This window comes from Cavia porcellus, unplaced genomic scaffold (assembly GCF_034190915.1).
Source record: "Cavia porcellus strain 051 isolate PalLab524CR breed Dunkin Hartley unplaced genomic scaffold, mCavPor4.1 scaffold_4, whole genome shotgun sequence".
Classification (NCBI taxonomy): domain Eukaryota; kingdom Metazoa; phylum Chordata; class Mammalia; order Rodentia; family Caviidae; genus Cavia; species Cavia porcellus.
Genome location: NW_026947487.1, coordinates 98,902,075 through 98,921,003, shown reverse-complemented (window position 1 = coordinate 98,921,003; position 18,929 = coordinate 98,902,075). Strand labels below are relative to the sequence as shown.

The 18,929-nt window shown below is 43.8% G+C and overlaps 1 protein-coding gene across 1 annotated transcript in view; it reads left to right on the top strand.

Annotated features, from left to right (window-relative positions):
* The first annotated feature begins 555 nt into the window (after positions 1 to 555).
* Positions 556 to 18,929, top strand: part of Cmtm4 (CKLF like MARVEL transmembrane domain containing 4) — a 56,357-nt gene continuing 37,983 nt past the window's right edge. Inside the window, exon 1 of the mRNA XM_003471938.5 lies at positions 556 to 960. Within this exon, the coding sequence (XP_003471986.2) occupies positions 775 to 960 (186 nt within the window). The 5' untranslated portion in view covers positions 556 to 774. The remainder of the gene's footprint in view (positions 961 to 18,929) is intronic.

The window sequence follows — 18,929 nt, the reverse complement described above, 5'->3', positions numbered from 1 at the left end:
TCAGTCAAGAGAAGAAATTAGTGTTAGTCACCAAGGACCTACTTGGAAGAGGATCCAGGGCTTACACCATCTGGGTGGGTCCTGTAGACCTTACTGGCCCTCGACCGCTCACTCCGCCTGCTGCAGAAGTGGCTTCATGCAGGACGACCAGCTCGGGAACTCACACACATCTGCTCCCTTGTCTGTCACACAGGCCCCCGCTGGGACACTCACTGTCTCCCGGTCTTCCTTGGGACATCCCCCAGCCTACCTGGACAGGACCCTATTGTATCCATAAAAGAAACCGAGGCAGCGCCTGTGAAAGGGGCTCTACAGCTACCTTGGCCCACTTTAATGCTCCCTTTAGCCTGCACTCCTCCCGCCCCGCTGCCGTCCCCTGCTGCCCCTTTCAAGAACCCCAGCCTTCCAGAGCTGAGACAGCTGGCCTCAAGAGCTTGCTAGCGCGCGCGCAGGTGTGGGCGGGACCTTGTAGACGGGGCCCCGCCCCTCCCCGCGGCCCCGCCCCGCCGCCTCCACCCTGCAGGGCTCCAAGCGCCATCAGCGGCCGGCGGCGGGAGCTCGCTCCGCCTTCTCCCGGCCGGCGCGCCGCTCCCGCCTCCTTCCCTTTCCGCTGCTGAGGCGGCGGGAGCCGAACCCGAGCGCACCCAGCTGCGGCCGCAGCGGGCAGCGGGCGGCGGGCAGTCGGGGGGTGGCGGCGATGCGGCGGCCCCACTGAGCGCGCCCGCTCCTGGCGCGGGGTCCGGCCGCGTAAGGCGGCCCGGGCCAGGCGGCAGCATGCGGAGCGGCGAGGAGCTGGACGGCTTCGAGGGTGAGGCCTCGAGCACCTCCATGATCTCGGGCGCCAGCAGCCCGTACCAGCCCACCACCGAGCCGGTGAGCCAGCGCCGCGGGCTGGCCGGCCTGCGCTGCGACCCTGACTACCTGTGCGGCGCTCTCGGCCGCCTCAAGGTCGCCCAAGTGGTAGGTGCTGGGTGGGGCTCCAGGTGCCGCGGGCGGCCTAGCCGCGCTTTCTCCCCGCGCCCGGCTCGCGCTGCGGGGCGCAGGCCTGGATGGCCTCTGCCGCGTCCCCGCGTCCGATTCCAGCTCCTCATACCTCTCTCCCCTGTGGTCCCCGCGCCTTGCACCCTCCTTCGGAGACCTTGCTCTCCTCTGGCGCCTTCCACCTCCGGTCCGGCAGCCTCGGGTATGCCTCGTACCTGCACACCTGCACCGGGGCCTACCTGCCCACGTCTGCCTTAGTTACCGGTATTGGGGGTGCGCAGCGGAGGCGCGGGGGATGGTAGTGGTGGTCAGGTAGTCTCCTCGGTACTGCTGGCCTTTGCAACTTGTAGCACGTTTTGGGGGCCCACGCCATCCCCGGACAGTTCTTGTCTACCTCGGAAGACTGGGGACTGAAGCTTGGTTTCTTCTCTATCGCGGAGAGGGTATCGGCATATGGATGCTCCATAAGTATTTGTTGAATGCAGTTATATAGTGAGGTAGTCTAGATCTGCCCACAGTCTCCAGTTTGTACTGCGGAGATTTGAATCTTGCATCTGTGAGTCCTCTGCCTAGCCCAGTGGCTGGCACTGCTCATTTGGTACTTAGAGTTAAATCACTGTGGGCAAACAGCCGGATTGGAAGCTAACAGATACAGCGAACTTTCTGTTGGACTTCTCTACAGTACAACTCATTTCTCAGGGTTCTTATTTTTTTGCCCCAAGGTGTTCAGGGCAGCGACCTGTCAGCTCTGTTCCTGTTTTGTGGTTTTGTGACAGACTGCCTGGCAGTTGCCTAGCTCTGGTGGACAGCACATGCTCCAGGTTAGGAGACTCAGTGTGTCTCAGCATATTCCCTGTCACAGGTAGGCCTTCCTAGGGAGGCCGAGCCTGAAAACTTTTATAGACTTACCAGGCAGCCAGAGAAGCAGTTTGCATGGAGCTGAGTGTATGCGCATTTTATTTCTTGAAGCAGCGGTTCTCTTGTGCTTACTTGATTGCAAATATAAAAACTTTCCTAGGGAATAATACGGGTTGACACTTTTTCAATAAAGTTCCCAGTGATAGTAAATTGCAGAATCATCGTGTTCATATCTCAGGAATGGAAGTCTTGTTCTGCTGATTGCTGGACGAACTTTGGAAGGGTTTTAAGGAACAAGGTCTCCCTTTGTAGCCCAGGCTAGTGCCGAACTCCAGCCTCAGCTTCCTGAGTGTTGGGATTACAGGTGCCACCGCATCCAGCCTAAAATTTTAAACTGATTTTAATCCAGTAAACTGGAATGTTCTCAAGGAAGTATAGGTTCTGTAGTTAGACACTGCTGCTAGGAAAAAGAATGTAGGAGGAGGGAAGAGATATGTAATCACTTTTTAAAAGAGGCAGCTAGCCAGGTGTTTGTGTATGCTAAAAGTAATCATAAGGGAGTAAGAAAAGGGCAAGGGTCGAACTTGCACCCAGGTTGGGTACACGACCTTGTCAAGTACCTTGCTTTGGTTTAGTTGTGGATTTTTCAAAGTAAATAGAACTTATTAATGATCTAATTTGCAACTCAAAGAATTTGGTAAAAGAATTGAAATCCAGTAGTCTGTTTAAAGTGTTAATTATCAGCTCATTGCTGGGACTTTGTCACCTAATGCCAGGGATGGAAGCCAGTAGCATTTATTTGCCTTTTGGGAGTAGTACTGTGTTGTAGAGCTTGACCTCTAATCTGGGAGAACTTTTGGACCCAGCCCTTAATATCTCTCCCAACTCTGCCATTTATCTAACCTCAGAGCATCCAGAGACTGTGTGACTGGCCCATGAAAGTTAGGGGTCCACTTGAAGAATGCGTTGATGGTCTTGGTGTACCTTGATTTTAAAAAAGTAGATCTTTGTTAGAGGTAGGGTAAACATTTCTGCCCCTACTCCAAGAATTTATACTGTAAGCTGTAAGCTGGGGATGAAGTCGTTATGAAAATCGTTCTGGATATTACAAAGCTTAGAATGCTATCAGATACAAGAGTAAGGGCTGGGTGGGGGGTGGTGTGGCTCATTGTTTGCATGAATGAGGCCCAGGGTTCTATTCCTAGTACTGGGGGCTGGGGGGAGTAAATTCTGAGATGTTTTAGTAAAATTTGATTTTTAAAAGTTTTTGTTTCAGAATTTATTTGTTTATTTTGGTGGTGTGTGGCTTTTGTAACCTGTGGATCTTTGCTGCTCTGACTGCAGCTCACAATGCAGCAGCTTTGCTCCTGGCTCAGAGCTTCTTGTCATCACTGGCTTCACTCCAGCACCTCTGAATCATAATTGCATTTTAACAGGATTCCCCAGGTGATTCACACATCCCCAGTAAGATATGAGGCTTACCTGTCTATATCATTTCAGTGTTGAAAACCTCACAAGGTGCTAGCAAACAGCTCTGCAGGAGCCATTCATGTTAGTAGTCAAGCATAAGGCTGCGATTTTTCTGTAACAAACTCAAGTGATTAAGAGAATGATGTAATATCTAAAAATTAACACCTAGTGCATTAGGCTTTAAATGGTTTGTAATGTGTTAGCTGCCATTGTTGCTAGTTAATATGTTCCGTCTCTAAAGAAACATGCAAATGTCACTCTCAAATCATAATTATATATTTGAATAAAATATAATTTACTTCCTGCTGATTTAAGTTTTTAACTGGAATGTTATTTGATAGCAAAACTAATCTGAAATATTATTTTCTTTTTTTTTTTTTTTTTGGTCTTTTTCGTTTTTATCGGTACCAGGGATTGAACTCACGACTGCCTGCTTGCAAGGCAGGCACTTATGCCACTGAGCTAAATCCCTCAGCCCCTGAAATATCATTAAAATTAATAGTGTTGGGGCTGGAGATTTAGCTCAGCAGCATAAGCGCCTGTCTTGCAAGTGTGTGGTCGTGAGTTCAATCCCCGGTACCGATAAAAAAGAAAAAGACAAAAAAAAAAAAAATTAATAGTGTAATTGCATAGATTATATCTTTTCAAAATGAAACCTAGACCTATTGCTTAGTTAGGGAGAATGTCTGCAGTATTTATATCAAACAATAAATGCACACATCTGGTGGAAAAGAATTGATTTAAACAAGTTATTTAAATTACCTCCTTCTCCGTATGAGTGTGAATTCTCTTTTTGGTTTTTACTCCCAGACACCATGAAATATAATTAGTGTTGGCTTTTGCTTATTGTTTTTTACTTTATTTAGAATGCAGTTTTGCTCTTGAGATGAGATGGGTATACTATTGTGTGTACCATGATGTGGGAACAGACTTTGGATTGGATGAGACTTTTTAAATAATTACAACAGTAGGTATCATTTAGTGAGTGATAACTCTTTTGTCATCCCTTTTTATCAAGGAGTGAATGACCTTGTGCTTTCCAGCATTCAAGGATACACAGAAGGTTGGTTCCCTCAGGGACTTCACCTTCACAGAACCTATTGATAACTTTGATCTTTGACTCCGTTCCTGGAGAGCTAGGAGCAGTAAACTACATTGTTTATATTACCCAATCTAAAGTTATAATAGCCCCAACAGCAAGCAGCAGTGTGGAGGAGCTCTGAAATGATACAATTTGGGGAACTAGGTGGTTCAGGACTTGAGTGGCAAGGATTTCTCTGTATACCTCTTCATGTCTTTTGAATGTTGTATCTCATACTACTGCCTTCCATTAAAAAATGACTAAAATGTTAGCTGTTACTGGCTCTACCTTGGTGTAGATTAACCTTGAGGCTAATGTGCTGGCTATGATCTTTAATTCACCTTCTACTGCTTTCCTTACTTTATAATTTGGGAGGCCCTTGGGGAGAGTGATTCAGATAATACAAACCACTTGAATAAACTTGAAGCTTAAATATTTTTTCCCCAATACATTTTCCTGTAAAAAACAAGCTAGGCATGGTGGTATATACCTGTAATCTAGCCCTTTGGGAAATTGAGGCAGGAGGATTACAAGTTCAAAGCCAGCCTGGGCTACATAGTGAGACCCTGCCTCAAAATAAAAAATAAAAAGAGCTGGGATGTAGCTCAGGGGTACAGTGCTGCTGGGTTGGATCCCCAGTACCACAAAAACAGAACAAAACAAAACAAAACACATGCATTTTGTACAGTAGCTAGTACTTAACAGAATTATAGGTGCTAATGAAAAACATCCATCTGAAGAGAATTTATCCCTATTTTGTTAGTTAAAATATTGCAACATTAAAGGGAAAAAATCTTAGTGTGACAGACTCAAAGGAAAAGAACTTTGGAATTTTTTTTTTCTAAAGGCTGTGTAGGGTTCTCTGTGGCAAAGTCCCAACTTTTTCCAATTTTTTTGCTATTAGGAAGGCTGCATCAGTAATTTCCTACTAAGTAGAGAACCAAGATTCTTTTAAATTGTGACTGTTTTTTGGTTAATTTTAAGAAGTGCTTTTGTTGCATCAAAAGACAATACCATCATATTTTCAAACAATGCAAAAAGAAAATACAGGTGTGGTCCCCTCCTACCATAGTTGGAGTTGTGGGTAGATTCCAAGCCTGCAGTACACTTACCCACAAGAACAAATACACTATAAGGTCTTAAGGCTCTCCTTGGGGCCACAGGGTGAAATGAATTCCTTTGTGACAGCTCTGAAGAACTTAATTCCTAGTTAGACATTGTTCAGCATCTTCCCCAGACTCCAGAGGTACAATTGAGCACAAAGCTTTAAGTCCCCGATGTATCTCTCTTGCCAGACTCTTGAGTTTGAGTTTGTCCTCCAGAATCTTGTAGGTTGGAACCATAACTCTTTGCTTGATGCAGCCATGTTGGGAGGCGGGGTCGAGAGGGAGATGTTTGGGTCTTGGTCACAGAGCCATCATGAATGGATTAATGCATTTCTCAGGGAGTGGTCTCACTCTGGCAGGACTGGATTAGCTATCATGAGAGCAGGTTCTAGCAAGCCTGCCCCTTATGTTTCTCTCTTCCATACACGCCCACTTGCCCTGCCAATTTCCACAATGAGTGGACACAGCATACATGACCATGCCTAGCTTACAATGCTTGTTTTTTATAGGAAAATGCATTGAAAAAAAGTTTGTTTTTTGTATTTTTTTTTAAGCCAGTCAAATTTAGCAGTGGGGGGGGTGGTATACCAACTTTAGTGACACTAATGTTAATAAGTTCTGATCACCCACTACCATCAGACCAGCTGAAAAAAAGTTTTAAGCTTCAGATTTGTTCACATAGTCTGTATGACCTAAATCGTTCTCCCCAAGGGCCTCCAGCTGAAAGATCATAGCCAGCACATTAGCTGTAGGGTTAATCTATACCAAGGTAGAGCCAGCAGTAGCTAACATTTTAGTGTATCTTGTCAGAAGACAAGCAGCTGCTAGACTCATGTATTCTGCTTGGTCACAGAAAGCAGAGTTAGCACTAAGACTACTTGAGTGCTGAGAGAGAACTACTTCCAATCTAGATGGTCTGTGCTGAACGTACCAGAGCTGCCCTATGTGTTGGTCCAATGTGTTGGACCGAGGTTTATGACAGCCATGGCTGATTCCTGCCCCGTCCTACCATGATTCTCTCTAAACTGTTGAAATACCTTGCAAATTACCATTATTTTGACCTTCAACCCACAGGTACTCCTGTCTGGAAGTAACCCCAAATCCTTTTATAAGATGACATCAGATTTCTTTGAGAAAGTAAAATTATTTATTAGGGAGTAGAGCAGTGATCTAAGGCAGTGGGCCTGTGCTATGAGATTGCATTTTATCAGATGGTAAATTTTTCCATCCCAATCCTTGTCAGACTGTTTTAAAACATTTTACTTTAAGAATATGAAGTATTCTGAGTACTGCATTGAATTACAGCAATTAATATGACATAGCTGTGTACTCACAATGTGTATCTTGGTGTTTTTTATTTTGGAAATGGAATTATTCCTGGGGTAGCAGCTGTATAAAGCAGGGAAAGATTAGATGAGATTTGGATTCCTTAGCAAGGTGGGACTTTAGAAGGCCCAGCAGGAGGAAGGGTAGACTGAAGAGGTAGAGAGCAAGGTACCCCTGCCTCAGCATGCCAGATCAGCAGAGCCAATTTAAACTTTGAATTTAAAGCCTGACACTGTAGCACACACTTGTAATTCCAGCTACTAGGAAGGCTGAGGCTTCAAAAATTAAAACCTTGAACTCCATTTAGAAGGTTCCAGAGCTCAGGAATGGGCTGCATCTGGTTGATCAGAGAACAAATGAGTAGCAGGGTACAGAATTTAGAAAGTGGGCACCTCCTTGGAACAAACGTTTTGCTTTTGTAGTATTGGTAAAGTATATTACTTTTAAGCTGTTTGCCTTCTTAAAGAGGAGGATTCTTTAGTGAAAAATTCTCTCTTCAAGGGGGATTCAGCCATCATCCCAGTGCATCTCATGCAGGCCTTGTCTCTTCTCATAGAATGATGGGGTTGGTCACTGGTTTTCAGAATGGGGTCTTTAAAGTTTATTAAGGAAGTAAAGCGAGATCGAGAGTCAAAACAAAGGACTGAGTACTAATGATTTTTCAAAAAGTCTAGTGTATATAACTGTACTATATTAAGCAGAATAAAGCATTTCTTTTTGACTGAAATTTTATAGTATTGATTATTCATACTGATCAAAAGGTTTTCTTTCTTTTCTTTTTTTCGTGGTGCTGGGGAAGGAATACAGGGTCTCATGCATGCTAGGTAAGTGCTCTACAGTTTAGCCACATTCCCTAGCCCCAGGTTAACATTTTGATTAATATACTCCTACCTGAGTCTTGGCACATGGTCTTTATTCTTCCTCTTATCCTCTTCCCACAAGTGCCCACTTGGTTCTGTTCTACACATCCCTGCTCAAGATGGACCTTCCCTAGCCACCCTATCTGTAGTAGGACGCTTCCCCATTCTAACCCATCTTCCTCTGCCTTATTCTTCTAGGGTCAGTTCTGTGAGAGCAGAGACTTTGTGTTTCGGTTCTTTGCTTGTGTTCCCAATGTCTAAAACAGTCCCTAGAACAAAGTAAGGCACTGAATTAAACTGTAGAAAATAGTATATATGATTAAAAAATAATAGATTATAGCTTAGCTACTGGGAGAAAATATGGAAATAAAGTACCATCGTAATGACTTTTTCTTTTAAGTTTTTAGAAATAAATATGTACTGCTACTGGGAAATAGAAGCTTTGCTTAGGAAAACAGAATTTTGTACAAGTGGGGGAAACTTATAAGAAGCACTGCCAAGGTTTTTGCTTAGAGAAGTGTAGAGTGAAAGCCAGAGTGCTATAATTATTATTGAAGTTGTCTACTTTCTGATTAACATGGAGGAAGAGGCAGACAGACACACACTCAGACTGACTCCTACCTGTCAGCTGAATAACTCTGAGACCCCCTAAAATAGTAGACACTTTATATGTAAAGAGAATCGCCAGCTGGGATCGGGGCTGGCGGTCCCAGTGGCTGTTCTTATGAAGCTCTGATTAAAAGTGAGGATCAGCGGTTGCACAGGACCTAGCAGGGAGGTGTGGGTGATCTCTAGCAAGGGGTCATGAGAAATATTGAAATCCATAATTTTACCTCTGACTCAGTGGTAGAGTACTTGTATGGCATACATGAGGCTAAGTTTGCTCCCCAGCACCACAAAGCAAAGCCATAAACAAAAAACAAAAAACCAACCCTAAAACATAACAGCAGCAACAGCAACAACAAAAAGAAAAGCCTTCACAGAGTTTTATCTCTGAAAATTTCAAATTTGGGAACTAATGAGTTAACAAACACTTAAAATGCTGATTTTAATCAAATTGTGGATAGCTCTGGGTGATTTCTTTATTGCCACTGAGATTTGATGACGGGCTTAGTGGAAGCCTTCATTTTTGTGGTTTCCCATTTATTCCAGCACAACTATGAAAAACAGTTTGAGGCTCAGTGATTTCTCTGCCAGTGGAAAAAAAAAAAAAAAAAAAGAATAAAAAGAAAAGAAAACCTCAGGAACAATGGCTCTGCCAGTGGTAGCTGCTTTGTCTTGTCCGCTTCTCTCAGCCATTTTTCAGGCCACAGCCTGTAAATATGTGTAATTTGAGATTAAAAATTGGCTAAATACCTTTAGAGTTAGATCAAGATCAGTAATTGGTTTTGGTAAGACCAATTACCATACCAAAAACCATCCAGTATACCATATCTACCTCTTTTTAAAGCTCCGCATTTTGAACACCCAAGCTGCTTAGGCTGAACCAGGAAGAAGTCACACCTCCTGACAGCTGGTGGAGGACTGAGGTGAAAACAGCCTTCATCAGCGTCCTGTCCCCACCCCAGCCAGCACTCTTCAAGGTGTTTGGAGTCAGGAGAATTATCAACCTCTGGACACTTTTCTCTTCTTAGAGCAACTAATACAGAGTATCGGCCCCCTTTGGACTTGAGTTTGTGAGGCTTTCTCTTTGTTTTTGATTTTGGTTTTTGTTTTTAAACTGGAAATTAAACTCAGGACCTTTGCACTGAGCTACATTCTCAACGCTTTTTTAATTTTTTATTTTGAGATAGGGTCTTGCTAAGTTATTAAGTTGCCCAGGCTGGGCTTGACTTGTGATCCTTCTCCCAGAGTACTGGGGGTCATATTCTGCCACACCCTCGGTGGTGAGTTTTAAAGGATAATTTTTAAAAAATATAACATCATAGGGGCCAGGGTTTTAGCTCCGTGGTATAAGCATCTGCCTGATAAGTGTGAGGTCATGAGTTCAATCCCTGGTACCAAAAAATAAATAAATAAAATAAAACTATGACTCATAGAGTTATAAATAATTTTATCAATTAATAAGTTTATCAGTAAGGCATTACAGTCTGTTCAAAGGACTATTCAAAGAGCAGATGTGCACACAGTCCATGAAGTGAATTTCAAATAGATGTAGCTCTGGTTTGTAGGGCAGTCAGTTTGCTTTTACCCAGACATCATTCATTTGATTGTCTTTGGACAAGAATTGTTTGTATGACTGTTAGTTATGTACAGCTCAACAGAATTGTAGAACAGCTCCAAAACACGAGGGCGCAAATTCCGTAGGCTCAGAACTTGGAAAATTATGTTCTAACAAGGTCTACTTTTCCATGAAAGCTGTTTAGTAACCTCTTTGGTCTATTTCAAAGTCTTTCATAACTTACGAGAGGGCTGCTACCTAGGGAGGGGATTGCACAGGCTGGATTTTCATCCAGATCATGCATGTGAGACCTCCAGGTTTTGTCTCTTTTCCTTTTCTCCAGCTTGAGGGATGATCCCTGCATATCCACTGTAGATTTCCCTGTTTTCTTCATACAAGTAATAGCCTGTCCTTAGGATGATGCCTGTTAGAGTTCTGCCTGGCCTTCCAGGGCCTGAGTGAGGTCTGAACAATGAGGACCAGTGGGAAGATTATCTGCTGTAACAGGGCTGGTTGGAGGTTGAATGGAAGGAGAGCTCACTGGGAGCCTGACAATGGGGAATGCTGGTGAAGGTTAGCCCTTACTGACCAGGAGGGCTCCCACAGCTTCCGACTGCATTCTGGTGTAGTCACTGTTCCTTTCAGGTGCTTTCCACCCAGACCTGCTGCCTCTGTCTGTCTGCAAGTTCCTTGTTCCTCCTAAAGAAGCACAGTACTGTTATTGTATGACTGACTACTCCTATCCTATCCTTTCTTGTTCTTTGCTTGGATTTTTTTTTCCCTTCAGTACTAGACTCAGGGGTATGATTGAAACTTATCGTGAGTGTTTAAATTAGAAAAAAATTAAAAGACACATTACCATTAATCTCCCTCAGAATATCTTCATTTTGAACATTGTCATTCTTGCTGCTTCCTGAAACAGTTCTGGAAATTCTCCTCCATGAGAGTTTTTAGTTATACTGTCCTAAATCAGTATAGGGCATTTATTTTTCATGGCCATTTCGACTTTGGGAAGAGCCTGAGGATACATGGTGCCATATCCAGTGAACAAGGTGGACTGGGACATGCCGTAATGTTGTTACTGATCTGCCTTTCATGGGAAGGCACTTGGCAGGAGCATTCAACATATTTTTGATTATACCTTGATATTATCTCAAGAAAGAAGACTTCCCAAATTGTTTCAGAAAGTGAAAAGATGAATGGGATAATTGTGTTCAAAATAAGGGGGAATATTTGGGGGAAAAATTTGAGGGGAAATTAATATATCTTTTACTGTAATAAATTTATTTTGGGACGATTAATGCAATGTGTCTTTTTCTACAATTTAAAAAATTTAAATATTCACGATTGTCTTCTCATCCCACCTCATATATTCCCAGCCTTATAAAGATGTTTTTACTTTGAGATATGGTCTTAGTAAGTTGTTGACTTGACCAGACTGGACTTGAATTTGTTTCTCCTACTTCGGCCATCCTGCATGCTGGGATTACAGTCATGGGCCGTCAAGCCCTGCCTCTTTGCTTTGATTGATGTTCTTTGAATTATTATATCTTATAAAGCACTAGCTTGCATTGTGTATGTCATTGTGTGTCTCTGGACACTGGCTATCTAAACAGATTTAGATAGTGAGAATACCTCTTTTCTGTTGTAACGAGTTTATAAACATCAGTATGGCAGAGGCCCATTTGCTTCTCTGTTCAATGTCCAGATAGTCATGAACTCTTGGATGTTTGGGACATATTTATGAAAGGTACTGGGAATTTGGCTTACTTGCCTATGTACCTGCCCGGGAAGTATTTATGAGCTCATCCAACTCAGTCTGATGGTATTTTAGTCAGCTTTCCCATCACTGGGGCAAAATATCTGACAACCACTTAAAGGAAAAGAGGGGGTTATGGTGGCACATGCCTATAATCCCAGCCCTTGGAAAGCTAAAGCAGGAGGATCACTGTGATTTTGAGGACACACTGAGGTCAAGACCAGCCTGAATTACATAGTGAGACCTTCTCTCTCTCTCTCTCTCTCTCTCTCTCTCTCTCTCTCTCTCTGTCTGTCTCTCACTCTCACACACACACACACACACACACACACATACGGAAAAAGGGGAGAAATTTATTTTGGCTCATAATTTTAGTAGATATAGTCCATGGTTGGCTGGTTACAGAGACAGAAATGGCGTGTTGGGAGAACATGATGGCAGTCAGGAAGCCAAGAGATGTAGTAGCTAGAAACAGTAATACCCCACTCCAGGTCATGACCCCAGTGACTTGCCTCTTCAAACTAGGTCCTATGTCCTAACAGCACATTCAGCATGAACTCATTGATGGATTAATCAATTCATTAATAAATATAATGCTTCCATGACCCAGTCACCTTCCAAAACGCCCACTTTTGAATACATGAGACTTTTGGGAGCCATTATAAAGGTAATCATAACAATCCAGGTCAAACCCCAAAGGACTCCCATCCATCTCATTATGCAAAATGCATATAGTTCATCTTTCAGAGCTACCAAAATCATCACAGTTCTGTCATTGCTGAAATGTCCAAGTTCAAAGTCTTCTTTGAGACTCAAAGCAGACTCTTAGCTGTGCAAAAATTAAAAAGTCCTTGTCATATACAATGGCACAGGATAAACATTCCTATTCAAAAGGAAAGAATAACAAAATAGAAAGAAATCAGGTGAAAGCAAGACCAAAAACCAGAAAAGGAAAAAGTAAATTCTGCAGCTCCCATATCCAGCATCAGAGGCGATATGAATGCTTCAAAGGATTTGGGTGGTCCTATCCCAATGGCCTTGCTGGTCGCAGCATTTGTGGTCTCTCATGAGCTGGCTATGTTCACTGCTTGTAGCTTTTTTGAGAGATGTTCCATATTTCTAGCATCTGCAACTTTCTGGGATCTCCATTGTGCCATTAAATTCATCTCAGCTTCACATGTTGCCCTCTCAAAGGCCCTTGGCAGGGACTGTGACCTTGTTACACATGTTTATCTGGCCTCTCAGGCCTTCTGAAATCAGGGTGGAAGCCTCCATGGTCCCACAATTCTTCGCTCTGAAGGCCTGAAAAACCAGCACTATATGAATGCTGCTTCTTCATTATATTTCTTGTTGCTGAGATAAAATATCCAATATCCAAAGTTAAAGGAGAAAAGGTTTATTTAGTTCACAGCCACAATTTGATCTCAGCATCACACACTCTAGATCCAGCCACTTCCCAAACTCCCAGGTATGAGTGCATGAGAGGCTTTGGGACATAACAAGCCATAGGAGATGTCAAAGTCTACCACCAGTAAGAGCAGTAGCTGGGGCCCCTTGGACCATGGCTGCACTGTCCTCTGAGTGTGTAGATGGCTGAATTCTGGGAAGCACTTTCTTACGTGATCCTAAATGAGCTGAGCTACATAAGGCTGTCTTTAAAAAGGTAGTCTTTCAAAGTAATTTTTACTCTTTTATTCCCTTGATCCTGAAAAGAATAGGGTCTGGCCAATTCCTGAGATGCCTTCAAACCATCTATTATTATTATTACTATTATTATTATTGTGGTCTTGCAATGTAGTTCAGGCTGGCCTTAAACTCACTATGTAGCACAGGCTGGCCTTAAACTTGCGGTAATCCTCCAGCCTCTGCCTCGTGAGTGCTTGGGATTAGAAACATGAACCACCATACCTGGCAAACCATCTTTCCTCTTGTCCTAATGTGAAATACTTTGCTTCCTTTTAATACTAATCTTTTCAGCAACTGTTTTTCAGGGCCCCAACTTTTCAGGGGCTTCCTTTTTTTGGTGAAACTATAAGCTTTTTAAGTCATTTAACTCTTTTTTTTTTTTCCTTTCCTGATTCTCTCATGTCACATCCTTGAAATTTCCTCCACCACATTAATGAGTCTACCATCTTTAAATTTAGTGTCACAGAATAAATAAGACACACATGTGTAAACATCATATTGTCTCACTAGTGTGAGAAACTGAAAGAACATATGTATATGTGTGTGTGTGTATATATATATATATATATATATATATATATATTATATAAATAGTCCAGATAGTTATACTGCTGATTTCTCTGAGTTCACAGAAGAGAAAGATTTGTGCTGGTACTGTTGGGACAATTGAATGCAGATGTCTTGTGCTGTGGGTGAATGATTTGGGGCTAATAATGCACAATGTATGTACCATTGTTGCCCCTGATTGACGTGTTTTAAAACTTTGTTTTAGTTTTTTTCTTTTTTTTTGTATTTGAAATAAAAAGGGATTTGAAAAAAAAATTTAGCCTCACACAGAATCTTAGAATGGAGTAAAATGCAGAAAGTTTTCTGCCAGAGTATAATAATCTGCCCTCTAATCCAGTTGCCAATAGAATCCTCACTCTCACTGAAACCTCGCAGGCCTGGTTTTATTGTCCACATTTCAGCCAGCATTCTGGACTTCTGAGCTCCCATCCAGAGTCTCTCATCAAGCTCAGCTTACAGCATTCTAGAGTTTCTCTACCCCATGTCTCCAAACCTTTCCAAACTCTATCCACAAACCCAGTTCCCAAGGCTTCTGAACCACAGAAGTGACCCTACTCCTGGAGCCAGTTTTCTGTATTAGCCATTTTTCCGTCACTGGGACAAAATAACCAACACCCACAAGTTGGAGGAGATGTTTATTTGGCTGACAGTTTCCAGTGGGTTCAGTTCAAAATCAGCTGGTCCCAAGGCTGAAATGGCATGGTGGACGGGTCTGGTAGAGGACAGCTGCTCATCCCATGACATCCAGGAAGTCGAGAGACAAAGGGGTAGCTGGGAGCAGGAACAGTATCCTTCAGTGATACCCCATCCCCCCGTAGTGTGCCCCTTTCTGCCCGGGTCCCATTGCCTACTGTAGCAGCATATTCAGCTACTGAACTCATCAGGGGACAAATCCACTGATGAGTATCGTCCTCCCATGACCCAATAACCTGAACACATGACACTTTGGGGGACATTTTAGATCTAAAGCATAATAAATGGTATTTTTTGAACAAGTGCCAAGTCTAGAAAGGAAAGAAAAACAACTAAAATCAATCAATTAAGCAGTTTCTCCCAGCACTTTGGGAAGCTGAAGTAAGGGGTTCATAAGTTTGAATCTAGCCAGGGCAACTGAGTGAGACCCTCAAAATATGAGCTGGAGATGTAGCTAAGTGTAAAGGTCCTGTATTCGACACCCCTGCCAATGGTTCAAGGTGACTCAAAACAGAAACCCAGAATCTTTTTTTAAAGAGCAGAATGTGTTTATTGAGAGAAGGCTTCTGTCCAAGAGAGGGGGTCCTGAGTGGGGTTGCCAAGGACCCTGCCTTTTTAAGGGATTTTTATAGAGCAAAACCACAAGCTGAGGTGGGTCCATGGTGGGGGAAAATGGGAACTCACAAGGTGGCCATGAGGTGGAATGAAACTGGTCAACCAATAAGATTACGAGTGAGAAAGCCAGAATCTGCTGCGATCCGTGTCTGCCCTTCCTTTGTACTATAGGTGAAGAATATGACTCTTAAGAGAAGTTGTAACTTGCTTGTGGCTGCCCATTAGGTTTGTGATCTGGAATCAGGACTGACCTGCTCTGGGATAAAGATTTGATCCTTTTCTGGACACTGAATATACAAAAGTTTTATGATGTTTTAAAATTTTATTTTAAGACATTTTTATTGGTATGTGTTTGCAGTACATAATGATTTCATTCTTTGTGGGGTGTAAGTGTATGTACATAACACACCTCAATTCTTTTTTTAACCCCAATCCTCTCCCTCTCTCCCTTTTTCCTCCTTTACTCCTTTCCCTATGTGCCTCCCTCCCTCAGTTCTATGACTTGATAATCACTTCTGTCCTTTCCTCCCCTCTCATGCATCCTCCTCTCTTTTTTCTATGTTGGAGAGTGAGCCCAGGACCTTTTATATATAGGCAAGAGCTGAACCATTGAACTATATACCCCTAAACTCCTTGATAACCATTCTTATCTGTTATGTAATTATGGGGAGACTCATAAATTGTGAAGAACCTTCAACCTTTTTAGGATAGCAGTTTAGGAAACAATACACTGGTATTTGACAAATAAATTCTGTTTCAAAGGCAGATTTTGAACCAGCATAGCAGATTGCCCCAGTGAATGCACCAGAATAGGCAGCAGCTTGGGGCACAAGACTTGGAGTAACATCCTCAGGGTGGTGAATATAAATTGGGTTTTTAATTCCTCATTTTCTCTGCTTGTAAAGTGAGATCAAGATCATCGACCAGCAAATGTATCTGTATTTCTTGGAGAATGTAGTTTTGGATCTTGAACCAGGGAAACAGCCCCTGCTTGTCATAGGCAAGCCAGTTTTCTTCTTCCCCAGGACAGTGTGCATGGTCCTGAAGTGATGGTGATGGTGATGTGATGGTGATGGTGGTGATGATGAGGACGCCAGTGTGGCCATTTTGGTCAGGAAGCTGCACGGATGCCGCCCCTGTCCTTGTTCTCCTTCATCACCTTCACCAGATGCCCTGGGGAAGCTTCAATTCCTGGTCTGGGGCTGGGCTGAGGGGCTGCCAACCTCATTAGATGAGTGAAGCTCATAAGAAATGACTGATTGCCAGGTTGAAGGATGCCTGATGGGAACTCGGCAGGACCAGTAGTTTGTGGACATCTTTGTGTCCGGCTCCATGGAATTCTTCAGGTGGCTATAAATTTTGTTACTAGGTTTTTTTGTTTTTTGTTTGCTTGTTTGTTTAGTGAACCATAAAATCTGTTATTATGTCTCCAACATGATTAGTATAAATGAAAGCAAAATGATTTTTAAGGCTATCATGGTTTGTGTCTGGATGTCCCCCCAAAGCCTCATGCCATCACCGGTTAGGCGTCTAGAGTTTGTGACTGATTCATGGTTCACTGCTGGGATTATGGATGTGAATGCTACATCCAAGTGGGTGCGGCCTACATACAATGTAAGAGACAAGGGTTTTCTCGTGTGCTTTTCCCTTTCCTGCTTTTGCTGTCTTCTGCTGCTATGGATGGTTGTCCCTCTGCCATGTCACCTTGCCTTGGAGGCAGCTGATTATGGACTGAAACCACCATAAACTGTGAGCGAAAGAAAATGTTTCTTTCCTTAACTTTGGGTGTTGAGTGTTTTGTCTGCAGTGAGAGAAAAGTAACTAACATATGGGAACTCCTTGGGGCCAGTGGTTTGTGGAACATCTTTGTGTCCAGCTTTGGGAATTATTCAGGAGGCTCGTAGGTTGGTGTGTGTGTGTGTGTGTGTGTGTGTGTGTGTGTGTGTGTGTGTGTGTGAGCTGAGTCCAACTGAGAGAATGAGGGAGGCTGAGGTCCTTGCCAACCTACGTGCCCTGACACTGGCTTATGACCACTGGCCAGAGTCGGGGAGGAGGGAAAAGGGGGCCTTCCTGGAGATACAACTCAGTGCAAGGGCCCTGGGTTTAATCCTGGTATTGCACAGTGTGGGGAAGGGTCCCCAGTTCTTGTCAAAACCTTAGTCATGAGAATATCTGTTGGTGATGTGTGATAGGTAGTGGAGCTGGGTGTGAAGAACCTGGTGGAATTCCCACTCAGGGGTTCCTGTGCACAAAGGGGCCTTTGTGACTAGCCAGCTGCTCCCAGGGCTGCATCCAGTGTTGGTCAGCTCTGATTTGCCAGGTGCCAGGTGTGGGTTCCTCCAGGTTTACTATAGGACCCACTGGTAAACCAGGCCTTTGAGAACGCTGCCAGGAACCCGACCTCATTAGTCTTGGGGTTTTAATTGAATCTTTGCTTCAAGTCAGTTCCACTCTGGCCCTGTTTTATCCTGCAGTCTACCAAGTACTTTACACTTTGCCAGCTGAGACAGCTTGTGAGGGGCATCCATGCCCCACGCCTATCTGGCAGGGCTCATGAAGGCTGACTGCCTGCTCTGGAAACTTGGGAGCAAAAACTGGCTGTTGGGGTAAAGGGCCATGGCCCTACTGTGGGAGGAGGTGTGTGGTACTGGCTTGAAAAGCCAAAGATAGGCCAACAGTGGCCTGAAAGAATCCTGTGAGTGAGTCTGTTGAGGACCATGTGCAGACAAAGGCAAAGGAAGGTGGAGTTTTCAGTAAATGTGAGTTCCTATGTGGTTGCTGCCCAGCAAATAGGCTGTCTTAGTCACTTTATAGTCATTGGGAGAAAAAAAAAAAATCAACACCCACAATTTAAAGGAGGAGAGGTTTATTTTGGCTCACATTGTTAGTGTATGCAGCCAAGGCCAATAAATAAATAAATAAAAATAAAAAACAAAAAACACCTCAGCATGGTGGAAGGGTCTGGGAAAGCTGCTCACATTGTGACCAGGGAGCAGAGAGAGAAGGGTAGAGCCAGGTAGGGATATATGTCACACCCCCAAGTCACCCAGCTACAGCGAGCCCTAAGCTCCTGTCCTGACCTCCTAACAGCAAGTCAGCTAAATGATCCCAGAATCCAGCTATCTCCACAGAACCCCACCTCTGCACACGTGAGGTTCTTGGGGAACATTTTTTTTTTTTGAGGTAGGGTCTCATTATGTAGTTCAAGCTGGCCCTGAACTCACTATGTAGCCTAGGTTGGGCTCAAACTCATAATGATCCTTCTTCATCAGTCTCCAAGTGCTAGGGTTGAAGCTGTGTACCCCCATACCCAGCTTTCAAAAAAGAATGTTTATGCCTAATTAAGGCACTACGTTTTCTGAACTATATGTATGATCTGTTCTGGGAGGTGGTGTATTTAAAATCTCCACCTTTGATCTGCCTGCTCTCGCTGATGCTGACCTGTTGTTAGAGGTTAAATGCCAGAGAACATCTGCCAGGCTGTGTTTGGGTAAAGGTTTCCCAGCCAGGCCACGTTAGAGGCACCTGGCAAGCCAGGGGGCTGCAGCCCTTGTGTAAGTTGCAAACCCTCCATGTGCAGGGCCTCTTGGATACCTGAGTGTGAGACATTCTGTGCTAGGAATAGCCTGCAGTCACTTCCCACAGAGTGCGAGAGAAGGGAAACGGGAGTGGCCTCCATGTCTTGTCTCCGTCACTAGCCTTTGCCTTCCCTCTGCTCTTTGGCTTACAGTCCTGCAGATTTCTTGGTTCCCCCAGGCCAGTTTCC